This window comes from Octopus sinensis, linkage group LG5 (assembly GCF_006345805.1).
Source record: "Octopus sinensis linkage group LG5, ASM634580v1, whole genome shotgun sequence".
NCBI classification, from domain to species: Eukaryota; Metazoa; Mollusca; class Cephalopoda; order Octopoda; family Octopodidae; genus Octopus; species Octopus sinensis.
In genome coordinates this window covers 26240816-26254682 of record NC_043001.1, presented here as the reverse complement: position 1 = coordinate 26254682, position 13867 = coordinate 26240816, and the positions used below count along the sequence as shown (strand labels likewise).

General features: G+C 33.9%; 1 protein-coding gene across 2 annotated transcripts in view; it reads left to right on the top strand.

The window, feature by feature from the left end:
• Nucleotides 1-13867, top strand: part of LOC115211608 — a 481864-nt gene that overhangs the window by 183446 nt on the left and 284551 nt on the right. For both annotated transcript variants that reach the window (XM_036503259.1, XM_029780201.2), the window contains exons 6-12: nucleotides 5116-5221; nucleotides 5518-5635; nucleotides 6688-6785; nucleotides 9658-9738; nucleotides 12380-12464; nucleotides 13256-13357; nucleotides 13476-13507. In XM_036503259.1, the coding sequence (XP_036359152.1) occupies nucleotides 5116-5221; nucleotides 5518-5635; nucleotides 6688-6785; nucleotides 9658-9738; nucleotides 12380-12464; nucleotides 13256-13357; nucleotides 13476-13507 (622 nt within the window). The remainder of the gene's footprint in view (nucleotides 1-5115; nucleotides 5222-5517; nucleotides 5636-6687; nucleotides 6786-9657; nucleotides 9739-12379; nucleotides 12465-13255; nucleotides 13358-13475; nucleotides 13508-13867) is intronic.

Here is a 13867-nt window from a genome sequence, read left to right as displayed (position 1 = left end):
CAGGTGAAAGGACTGATAAGCCAGTGCTTTTGAATGGAGTCAGTTATAATATTTGTTGCACCTGAGTTTCCACGTCACTCCTGCCAGTATAAATGCAGTGTGCTGGTGTTTGGTCCATTAGAAACCTGTAGCTAACAGCGCTATTATTCACAAAATGTAACATAAAAATTAATATGGAATATGAACATTAAATGATGATGGTGATGATATCAAAAGTATATAGATGAAGACCAAAATTTTTATTGGACAGTGTACTGGTAACTGGATATATCATTATGTGTATGATTCAATGTTTATCAACTCCCAGTTAAAAAAAGCAAATTCATTTTGTATCTCTTAAAACTCGTTGACAGTTTTACTTATAATTTGATATTAAAACACAAAATATTTGTACATTATTTTACACTGATAAAGAAACAACAGATAGTGATTTGATTTCTTTATTTGCATAATTTTGAGACTTCTCTATATGTGTTATGTTCTGGGTGTTCCATTTCTCCTTTTGTTTCCGAGATCACTAAATTTTTTTAAATCAGTGTTGTAACCTGTTATCATTTAAAGTATTCTGATTTGTTTTCAACAAAATTAAATTTGATCATCATAGCTGCTATTTCAAATTATAAGAGACATTTTGAGGCATCATTTTTACAGTTCCTCTTTGTTTCCTATCCTTCAAAGAAATTTTACTTATTTCTTTATTGCCCACAAGGGGCTAAACATAGAGGGGACAAACAAGGACAGACAAAGAGATTAAGTCGATTACATCGACCCCAGTGCGTAACTGGTACTTAATTTATTGACCCCAAAAGGATGAAAGGCAAAGTCGACCTCAGCGGAATTTGAACTCAGAACATAACGGCAGACGAAATACCGCTAAGCATTTTGGCCGGCGCGCTAACGCTTCTGCCAGCTCGCCACCTTAGTTTTCTGCTGGTGAAAAACTTGATCCAAGGAAATAGCTTTTTTCCTTGCATTCTTTCCAAATTGTCACTTCTTTGCATTGCTTTATTCTGAAATTTCATTCAAAATTTGAGAGTATAATACTTACTGATATTCTTAAATTTCATTTAAAATGAAATTGGAAAAGAATCGAAAAATGTAGCTAATTAATAATTGTATAAAACACAAATAATTGAAGGAAATTGGAAGTGAGCAATCAAATGATTATTTGCTTGGTAATTAGAGAAATAGTTTTGCAACAATTATAAATACTAATAATTTCATAACAGACTGCATACAGAACATAATATAAGTTGTAAAAGTTTATTATTATTACTAGTAGTAGTAGTCTTATTAAAATGATGGTGGCAGAATCATTACAGCACCAGACAAAAAAAAATACTTTGCATTATTTCTTCTGATTCATGTTCTGAGTTCAAATTACATCAAGGTCAACTTTGCCTTTCTTCCTTTCAGGGTTGTTAAAATAAGTACCAGATGAATATTGGGGTCCATGTAACTGATTTCACTCTCCTCTTAAAATTGCTGGCCTTGTGCCAAAATTTGAAACCACCACCACACACCATCATCATCATCATCATATCATTATTATTTTGTACATGTGTATGCATAATCACATGGTCACTTCTCTGTGTTTTCAATAATTCTGCAAAACTGTACTAAAATCACCAACTTTATTTTTTGAATAACTAAATTATCTATATATTTTTTAAATCCATATACAATGCTTTACAGCAATAAAGCAGAGTATTATTTGTGGAGTTGCTCTTAAATATTCTGAAGAAGTACAGTGGAATCAGCAGCATTTGCAACATTCTGTTACCTTATGATTCTTGAACAGCTGTCATAAGACCTCTTAAAATAATGAACCAATGATATGTTGACTGAGTTGGGTATACAAATTCTATAAAAGGATTTCTCTTTCCCTCTCGTTCTTTCTGCACCTCTTTATAAATAAAGGGTTAGCTTAAGACAAACACTGTTAAAATAATAAAAGATGAGTCTGTATTATATATATTTTTAGGTTGATGTAACATCTGTTTTAAGAAGAAATTTCTTTTGCGATATTACGTTTTATAATATGGCTTGCTTGGGATTTTTTCTCCTTTATTTGATGAATAATTTGAGAACGACTTACTTTCTGTTGTAAATTTTAAAAAAATATATTTTAACCGTTTAGCATTTAAACCGGTCATACCTGGCCCAAATATATATTACCTGTTTTATGCTCAAACTGACCAGATGTGACCTCTCACATTTGATCTACTGTCTCTCATTCTAAAAATACACAATCACATAATCAAACTTTTGAAGCAACAAGATAATGCATGATTAATTCAAAACTATGTGAATAGATAAGCATTACATTTAACAGAATGATCTGAATGCTAAAGAGTTAAAACATGAGTAATATCACTGAGAAATGTTTTGTTTAACTATATAATATATCATTTAATTATATGGTAAAACTAAGACGGCGAGCTGGCAGAAACGTTAGCACGTCGAGTGAAATGTTTAGCAGTATTTCGTCTGTTGTTACGTTCTGAGTTCCGCCGAGGTCGACTTTGCCTTTCATCCTTTCGGGGTCGACAAATAAAGTACCAGTTTCGCACTGGGTTGATATAATCGACTTAATCCCTTTGTCTGTCCTTGTTTGTCCCCTCTATGTTTAGCCCCATGTGGGTAGTAAAGAAATATATATGGTAAAACTAATTTATAATGTATGTATTTTGAAAACGGCCTGCTCTGCTTAAGTTGACTGTATAACCACAACTATATCTACATTGATTTGATAACTTAATACTGTGATATTTTTAATATAATTATTTTTTCAAAATATATATATTCTAACATAAAATATGTATGTAGTATGGAAATGTCATGAAACTTTAATTAATCATATGATTCAATCTTGATTTCTTTAAATAAAGAAAATTATTGAATATTATATCATTGTTGCTATTGTTTAGCTCTAGATCAATCTCAATAAAGCAGCCTTGGGGTAGCCTCTGTTGGTCAAGGCTGATTATGCATTTTCACATGTAAGCACAAGCCTGGGCAAGATTCTTTGAGAAAGACTGGCAGTTGGCCAAACAAGCAAGTGACTCTTTTCTATGTATCCTGTGTATTTATCCAAAAGAAAGGCCACCAACTTGAGCTGATATAGTTTGGTTCCAGTTTCATGACATGTAATTCTTTCAGAACACACTGAGCCAGAACAAGTGCTGCAAACATCTTGTTCAACTCTTTGATAGTTTTACCAACCTACTGCTTTGGATTGGTTGGATTGGTGTCTTTTTATTGAATTCAGACAGATAGAAACAAAGTTGACTTTGGTAGGATTTGAAATTAGAATGCAGAGATCAGAACAAATACTGTGAGGCATTCTATCCAATGCTTTACAATTGTGCCAGTTTGCTGCTTTTAACATTGTTATAATCAAATGATATAAGCAATCTTATAATCAAATAATATAAGTTGTCTCAAATCTTATCTTTAGTCTTCACCACCACAACTATCACCACCATCATTATCATCATCATTATCACCTAACATCCTGTTTTCCATGCTGGCATAGGTTGGAGAGTCTGACAGGATTTGTTGAACTGCAGGGTTCTTATAATCAAATAGTATCAGGATAAATAAAAAATAAGCAACGTTTTGAACCATGAAGATTTTGTACCGGATTGTTGCAGAGTTTTGAATTTTTTATACATCTTTTTTGCAATTGTCTGATAATACAGACTTGCTCAAATGCATCAATAAATTAACATTGATATTTTTTTCATCATTGTTGCAATCATCTGAAATGGAACTGTCAATGCACGATATTCAAGCAATTTTGCTATTCAACTTCAAAAAAGGACATAAAGCAGCTGGAACTGCTTGTGATATCAATGAAATGTTTGGTGAGGAAATGACCAGTGAGTGGTCAGCTTAAAAATGGTTTAAACGATTTCACAGTGGAGACCTGAACCTTGAAGACTGTGAGCGTAGTGGACACCCATCTGACATCGATGACAGTCAATTAAAGATCGTCATTAAGAAAGAGCCATGTAATACCACTCAAGAACTGGCAAAGAACTTCAAGTTAGCCAGAAAACTGCCTGCAACCATTTGCATGCGATTGGAAAATCAAAAAAGCTTGACAAATGGGTACCACACAATTTGAATGAAAATCAGAAAATGTGCAGATATGAAATTTGCTCGTTGCTTCTTCTCCATAACCAGACTGATCCATTTCTCGACCGTTTTGTAACTTGTGATGAAAAGTGGATTCTGTACCAAAATAAAAAACATTCTTCGCAGTGGTTGGACCAAAATGAAGCACTGAAACCATCCCTAAACCCGAGCTCTTCAAAAAGATTATGGTAACTGTTTGGTGGTGTACTGTTGGACTTATTCATTATAACTTCTTAAAACCTGCAAAAACCATTACTGCAGAAATATATTGCCATGAAATTACCAAAATGAACAAAAAACTGTTACTCCTCCATCCCAGACTGGTCAACTGAAGAAAGCCAATCATTCTTCATGACAATGCTTGACCACACGTTTCACTAATGACACTCCAGAAGCTGAGGGAACTTGGCTACAAAGTTCTTCCTACCCAGCTTATTCCCCAGACCTTTCTCCTACTGACTACCACTTTTTCAAGCACCTTGATAGTTTCCTGTGAGAGGGAGTTCAAAAATTAAACGAATGCTGAAAGTGCATTCAAAGAGTTCTTCAGCTCCAGAACACCAGATTTTTATGTTACCGGAATAAACAGACATATAACTTATTGACAAAAATGTGATGATACTTACTTTGATGAATAAAATTTCTGCATTGTTGAAATATATTTTGATGAATTTCATGTTTCAAAACGTTACTTTTTACTCAGCCTGATATTAGCAATTTTAAATTCTTATTTTTAGAGATAGTGTATTTAGGACCAGATTGTGGAATATGTTCTTATTTTCTTTTTTTAGGGAGATGATTGCTATTTTTTGCAGGTCAAACAATATATTTGGAGCTTCCTTGTTGACTCACCGTATCTTTGTTTAATATTGCTGTAACTTTCCTCATTAAATATATATCTTTAGTCTGTCTGTTCAAATTTGTTTTTGCATTTTTGTTTATAATTACATATTCATTATCCATTGATTTTAGGGAATTTGAAGTAGATAGTATTCATTTTCCTGGCCAAACACATAAATGGCATCTTAGTCAACTGCTGCAGAAAGGTTCAAAACGATCCCATGAAACACTTCTTGATGTAAGTTGTATGTCATTGCTAATTCTTGCTTTATTTGACATCATCAATCTCCAATAATGTGAAAATGAATACCAGAAAAAACAGATAATTACTATTTGTATGATTCATTCATTTTGTAACATGTTAATATGAGTAAGATAAGTTTCAAATCTGTATAGGATTTGTCAAGAAGAAGTGGTAAATACATTATTGCAAAGAAATATTTACTCTAGTCAACAATTTTATAAAATCTTCTTGTGAAATATACATTTATAAACTATAATCTTACCAATATTTCTCGCATCCTTTCCTTATAGGACACAGCGTTAGCATTAAGAATTCTGCTGATTACAGCTCGGAACCGATTCCATTCACATTTCTTCAGTTTATCGGAAGGGATAAAAAGCTGGGCTCGAGGTTTATGGAAAATATTTGGTAAGTGCCTGTACACCAACAAGCTGAATTTATTCAGTTTCACTTTTAATTCAAAGGCTTGTCCCAGTTGTCAATGGTTTTGTTTGTTTCTCTAAATGTAAATAGCTAGTTTTAACAACATAAACTTGATACTATGTTACATCTACTTAGATCATTGAATGTGATTGTTTCATATTTCTAAGTTTTAAGACTATAACAGTATCAGATTTTTAACAGCTACTTGTAGCTGCATGCATGGCTATAGCACAAGCATGGCTGTGATATTAAGAAGTTCTGTAGCCATGTGGTTTCTAGTTCAGCCCTACTGTGTGGTACCTTGGGCAAGGCCAACCAATTTCCTGTGAGTGAATAGTGAATTTGATAGATGGAAACTGTGGGAAAAGCTTGTTGTATATTTGTGTGTGTCTGTTTGTGTTTATCTCTTCCCCACCTGCTTGACAACTTCTGGTGGTTTACTCTTTACTCTTTTGCTAAGTTACGGGGACGTAGACACACCATCATCGGTTGTCAAGCGATGTTGGGGGGACAAACACAGACACACAAACATATACACACACATACATCTATATATATATATACATATATGCAACGGGCTTCTTTCAGTTTCCATCTACCAAATCCACTCACAAGGCTTTGGTTGGCCTGAGGCTATAGCAGAAGACACTTGCCCAAGGTGCCATGCAGTGGGAATGAACCCGGAACCATGTGGTTGGTAAGCAAGCTACTTACCACACAGCCACTCCTATGCCTGGTTTGTTTACATCCCCTTAACAGTTTGGCAAAAGAAACTGATAAAATAAGTACCTAGTTTAAAAAAAAAAAGTATTGGGGTTGATATAACTAAACCCTTCAAGGTTGTGCCCCAGCATTGCTACAGTCCAGTGACTGAAACAAGTAAAAAATGAAAAATTCTGTAAACTAACCTTCTTTGTTGAAATGTATTTCAGTCATGCATGCAAAAATTTTAATTCATTTTTATTTTACAAACATCTGTTTTTGAAATACATCTTGTTTTATTTTGCATATAACAATTCCCATCCTAAATATTTCAGATATCATTATTGGCATGCCTTCAACGACCCCTGGTGATTTATGTGGAAAACTTAGGGAAGAGCATATGCGGTACTTAGTTGCTGAACTTGATATTAGGGTTTGTACTTTTGTATTTTATTTTGATCTTAAAGTTAACAGCAGTTTAATCAGGTACAGCATTAAAATTAAAAAGATAGAACATAGGTATTTGGAGTTGGAATGATTTAATAAACAGTAATTATAAAACAGTGAATGAATGGTTTTACAATATCAGATTTTTTCTGGACACTCAAGAAGGTACTAAAGGAGGTTTTTGGAGCATTTCAGTCAAAAATCAAACATTGTTTTTTAATATTAATTGTAATAAGATAAAGGTCTCAGGAACACTTGAGGGGTGTCTGTCTTATCTTGTCACATATAATTGTCGAAGTGTGAACCAAAATCTGACAGTCTTCAATAGCAATAATACTTTATTTTTCCATGTTTCGCAAATAAAAAATATATACACATATATTTTCCTTAAGGGTGAACCAGTCGCCAAGTTCACAAGACTGTTCACAAATGTTCACTTGTGTGAGCCAAAATTACCGTCTCCGTTCCCGCTTAGAAGAGAGCTTCTCTATATGTAAGGTTTTCCCTGAGAGAAGGTTGGTCACGTCCACTCAGTAGGGTTGCTGATTCAAAAAGACAGATTTAGCAGGAACGCTTTCAGTTTGCAGTTCTCTGCGCATGCGCATGAGGGAACTTCCAGCAGCCTACCAGAAGTAATCCAACTCTGCGCATGTGCGCTGAAAACTTCCAAAAATAGCGTCACTACAAATTCCATATATTTGTAAATAATACAGTGTGAAATACATTGTAGTTTATTATTCATAATTCATCCTGAATATACACAACTGACTGAATGAAATATTAATGTAAATATATAGGTGCAGGCATGGCTGTGTGGTAGGAAGCTTACCAACCACATGTTTCTGTGTTTAGTCCCATTACGTGGCACTTTGAGTAGGTGTCTTTGGGTTGACCAAAGCCTTGTGAGTGGATTTGATTGTTGGAAACTGAAAGAATCCCATCATATATATACATATATATATTTATATGACTTAACTTTTCCTCTCACACCGTCTCCCATGAAGGGATATTATTATTAATTAATATTCTAGAAACAGCTGTAAGACCTTCTATTTATAAATGCTCTAATATCTATACAGCCTTGTTTTTTTTTTATCTCATTACACAAAAAATTCATATATTTATATACACACATGAGAATAGGAAAATCCTTAACTTCCTGGTAATACTGCTTGGTTAACTGCTCATAAGTTAAGAATTAACTATGCTTCTATTGAGCATTGCCAGTTTCTGAAGATTAAGATATTTTTGGTTGCATTCTTTAAATCCAGTATAGAGACTCTGCAGTCCAGATCATCACCATCACCATTTAACAGCAATGTTTCATGCTGGCATGTGTTGGATGGTTTGATGGGATCTGATGGGTCCAGGGACTGCATCATGCTCCATTGTCTACTTTGGTAGGGTTTCTACAGCTGAATGCCCTTTCTCATACCTACCACTATTTATGAGAATTTCTCTTGTAGCCAAATGAGTTCTTAGTTATCAGTAATTACCTGGTATTCACTACATATATATAATGTGGTGGGTGGAACTTGTGGAAGAAGGAGATCTAAAAAGACATGGAATGAAGCAGTGAAGGGTGATCTCAAGATGTTGAGCTTCATATAGGAGATGACAAAGGACTGGTGGTTTGCCGTGTCCAAGATGGTCCTAAAAGCATTATATTTGTGTCAATACATTCTCTAGGTCCTGCCCCTGCACTCAGTTTGTTCCTATCAGTCCTTCCCATCTCTCATCTAACTAACCCCCATCCCTCAATCACTATTCTAACTATGGTACTATTCAGTTGTTATAGTCATATGAGGGCAGAATCTGCACATATCTCATCCACTTTGGGCTTCTATTTTCTTCTCTCTCTCACTCCCTCTTTGGAACCATTTGCTTTTAAAATCCATCTCTCCTTCTCAATATCATCCCTTCTCACTATCTTTGGACTGCCATACCTCATCTTTAACCTCCTTTCATATCTGCTGTTGGTGCCCCGCTTCCACACACACACCTGTCACCTGTCCACTATAGCTTCCCGTACATACCTCTCATATCCGTCTGTCACTATACATCTCTCCCTCTTTGTACATCATCTCCATATTTTCTGGTCTATCTACAAATTATTACACTTCTGTTCTTCACCTTTCCTTTACTGCCTTTTATCACCTCCTCCTACCTGAGCCACTCCCGTTTCTTTAACCTCCCTCCCTCATACTAATATTTACTATTGACCACACCTCCATTTTTGTTCATCATTTACTACATTCACCTCTACTTTCATCTAGCCACCTGTCACTTTCCTCTCATACTGTTATAAACTTATCCACCCACGTTTCCTGATCCTCTGTCAACATTTTCTCTTATACTCACCTTCTTACATCTTGAGAGTATGCTTTGACACTTGTCACCACAATCTTTGTCTTCTTACTAGTTACTCCCACATACTCTCATATAATGCTGGGTAACCATGTATCTTCTCTATAGTAAGACACTTGTATCTGACCCTTTATCATACTTTAACCTCTCAATTCCTAGCATAAATCCACCACCCTCTCTACTAGAACTCCATTCAGTCTTGGAGTCTTTCTCTTTGTTACTTGGTGACCTTACCAGTGCTGGTGTTGTGAAAAAAAATGCACTCAGTATACTATGTGAAGTGCTTGGCATTAAAAGAGGGGCATCCAGCCATAGAAACCATGTCAAAGTAGACACTGGAGCTTGATGCAGCCTTCTGGTTCATTTGATTCTGTCACACCATCCAACTCTCTTTATTCTGAGGCTTAATGTATAAGAATTTATGTTTCCATTATTTTCCCTTGTTTTGTTATTTAATAAAATCTAATTTTCACCTTACATTTCATTTGCAGCAACACAGCCGTAAAGAATTTAATCGTTTTTGTGAATACGTCAAAGAAAAATGCAAGATGTTAAGAACAGAGAAGCACAAGGTATGTTTAAAGAAATTGTAAATTAGCATGTATGGAATATGTTTATGGTAGAGTGTGTGAATGGCTGTGTTGGTTGCGTGCCAGGCAGTCAGCTGAAAGATCAGTAGTTCATATTCTGGCACTCAATGTAGACTGGTTAAAATATTTAGTTCTTTACAACTGAATCCAGTTAGCTGCAAATAGGTATTGCAGGTTGGTATAATTCACATCTGTGAATAGCAGCTAGCCTCATCACAATAAAATTGATGCATCTGTTATTGGTTTGCAATGCTGAGGTTAATGATAATATCACCTGTGAGAAAAACTCATTTGCTGTATCCAAGAGGAAATTTGCCCTTTTCAAAAGTTTAACACACTAGAAATTAAAGATAAGCATTGACTTAGTAAGCCATATCGGAATATTTCTTAATTTATTCTTCTACATTTATCTGACATTTTCTGTATTTTATAATAATAATAATAATGAAATTATTGTATACAGTGCTCAGGTGCACCACAACTTGTCAAAAGTGCGTATAAAGTATATGTAGTAATGTACAAATGTCTGGAAAGTGAACAATGTATGAGACAGATACATGCTTGCGTGTGTATGGCGGGGAGAAAATCAGGTGTAGTGTTGGCGAATCTCAGGAAGCATGGAAGTTTTGAAGGATGCAGTGCTCTGACAACTAACAACTGATGCCGGCAGTTTGTTCCATGCTTCAGCAACCCTTAGCATGAAAAAATGTTTCCTAAAGTCATGGGAGCTGTGCTGTTTTCTGACTTTGTAAACATGTCCACGGGTGTTAGACAGGTGGAGTTTGAAAAGGTGCTCAGAGTTATTGTTTGTAAGATGGTTAATAATTTTATGGGTGTCTGCCAAATCAGCTGCCAGACATCGGAGTTTCAATGTATCCATGCTCAGGAAAATAAGGCATTCAGAATATGGCAAATGCCTGATGGAGGGTATTCTCTTGGTTGCATGTCGCTGAACGGTTTCCAGACGATTAATATCCTGTGCAATATAGGGGTTCCAGACCGGTGATGCAAATTCCAGGTGGGGTTGTACTATAGCTATATAAAGCTGTAGATAGAAAGCCGGAGAGCGGCTCACAAAGGACTTGGTGAGTGATGCCAAGACACCCTCAGCCTTCTTGGCAATTTTAGCGATGTGTTTTGTCCAACGCAAGTCGCAGTCGACAACGCCCAGGTCATGTTCACAAAGACCAAATTGCTACAAAATATATTGTTGCTCTCTTCTGTAGATTGTAATAATATTATCTATTCAGTGTATCTGATTTCTGCAAATGTACGGACTCCAAAACCATCTATTCAAATTTATGCCATTGGAGAGCATGTTATTATTTATAGATGAATTTTGTTCATCTTTATATTCTGAGTTCAATTCTGCCTTTCATCCTTTCAAGGTTGATAAAATAAGTACCAGTTGAGTACTGGGGTTGATATAATCAACTTACTCCACTCCCAAACTTAAGCCTTGTGCCAAAATTTGAAACCATTATTGATAGATGAATATTATTGTATGTTCCTTACATAGATTGCATATATTTAATTAACTGGTATCTTGCAAAAAGCAGTTGATACAGTAATATAATTTCGAAAATGATACCATCTCATCTGTTCATGACTTTATTTAAAAGTTATATTTAAAACAATAATAACTTGTATAGACTCATCATAAAGTATGTAGTTTTACTTCATGTTTTTTATAGGCAGAAAACATCTGCTAAAAACTTTGTATTGTAGGCAGAAACATATATTATTGGCTGCTGAGTTCATAGATTTTGAATTTGCATGGTACTAATTTTACATGCTTCTTTTTAGAGACAGAATGAATGTTAACTTGTTATTATATTCATTAAATGATTAAGATAAACTGTATAAGTATTGAAATTATTATTTTATAAATCAAATATAAACAGAAAGACAAATTTCACATCACAATTAAGTTGTGAAAATGTCATTTTGGAAACTAGAGAATTCACATCAGAAAAACAAATTTTACTTGTGAACATCCCATGAAAATAGTAGATGCCTTAGAATTACCTCCCCTGGAACGCTTTTGTAAGTTGCTCTTTCACTCTTGACCAAACTTAGAAGTCCTTTTACATTGATGGCCACAATGCACTTCCAGTCTGCCTTTGATTGCACCTTTCTCTTCCATTTTGGGCTTGAACTTATTTTCACTATTTCATTTTTCCATAATTTTGGAGATCTTCCGAGAGGTCTTTTCTGATCTTTTGGATAACACTCAACAATTGCATGGAACCACCTGTTACCTGGGAGAGCCTTACAGCATTTCTGGGCCAGTGGAACTTGGCTTTCAGTATTCCATAATCACATCATTCACTCCACTCCATTCTTGAATTATTTCATTTTGGATATGCTTCCACAAGAATATTCCTAGCATGGATTTTTCTATGGTTTCCGTGCCATAGCCAGTCAATATTCTTCATTCTTCATAATAGCAATATACAATATTTTTCTTTATACTTGCTTATGTGAGAGTCTTTATTGGTTTATGCCAGCTTTATTATATCTTGCCTTGTATGGTAAACATATTTAAAAATAAACGTAATTATTCCAAAGAAAATATCTATTTGTATTATTTTTATAAATATTTACTTTTTCTTCTTTACAGACTGCTGACCTCAGACCACCACCTATACCTTATTATTATCAAACTCCACAAGGTCTGCATATAGACCTAAGGCTCTTTAACAAAGGTAATTTCACGAGGAGACACTAATTCTCTTTAGAATATACTTATTTCCCTGCATTATCCTAATCTGTGACTATAGTGAAGTATTGAATGATTACACTTAGGTTGACTAATAAGGAAGTGGATAGATGAGATAAAAAAATGTACAAATATTTCAGAAATGTAAATTTAACAAAAGATTAGCAACAAAAATAAATTAATTATAGTAAGTTTTTATTGTATCTTAGGAGTCTCATTATGCTGATAATAAACAGACTGTTCATTTCAAATAGATTGTACATTAATTCATAGGTGATACATTGATATGGATCTGCAATGTATATATATATATATATATATATATATATATATTGAGGAAGCTGCATCATATATTAGTTGTGAAAACTTCTTGGAGCAGTAGTATTCCTCTGAAGACTTAGATAGTAGTCAGCTCAGGTCTGAGATAATAAGGCATTCTCTAATAAGAGGATATGCAATGATTGTATATTATTTTGCAAGGATACTTGATATGTGTTGACATTGCCAAACATAGTGACAAAAGGAAATGTTGCTCCTCAGAAGCTTAAAGAAGTCTTCAATGCCATCTAATTAATCTAATTCATTATAACATGTTTTGAAGAACTAGTAAAAATTAAATGCAAAATACAATTTAATTGTTTTAGTTCTTTTACTGATTGAAAATATATGCTCAAAGATCTCAAAAATTTTTTATTTCGCCTAAAATTCACTTTTATTTGATTGCTATACCTCGTATCTGACCAAATTGTAAACTCAATCAATTTTAATGTTTTCCAGATTTAATTAATAACTGCTTACCAATTTTGAGTAATATAGTTGATAAAGAATCAAAAAGTTGGCATATTCAGTACCGTCAAAAATTAGTTCGTGAACTCAAAGGTAAATATGAATTTCATTTACAAAACCCATAAATGTCTATTTTTTATATTTCATTTCATATCTTTAATTATAAAATTATATTGACAAAATTACTAAATGTTTTTTTTCTGTTTTGTAGCTAAAGGATTGTCCGATAAACAGATTAATGAGGTAAATCTTTTATATGTTAAAACTTTATACAAATATTTTGTAATACACTAACTTCATTATTATACTTTTTTTATCTTGCTATTGATGGTGATGACAGCAAATTATTTGTTAATGTAACAGTAATATCGAACTGAAGTTCAGTTGTGTAATTAAAAGTATATTATAGCAGGCTTAGAAAATAATATAAGAAAGAAAAAAATTGAGTGTGGTCAAAGAAAATAACTATTTGATATTTTGAGGCTACAAGGGTTCAAGGTGTAACAAAATCATAAATTAAATTACTCTGAAAGTACCATAATGAAAATAAAAATTAAAAGCAAGTTTTTGCATGTGTTAATTCTAAGTTTTTCTCTGATGCTT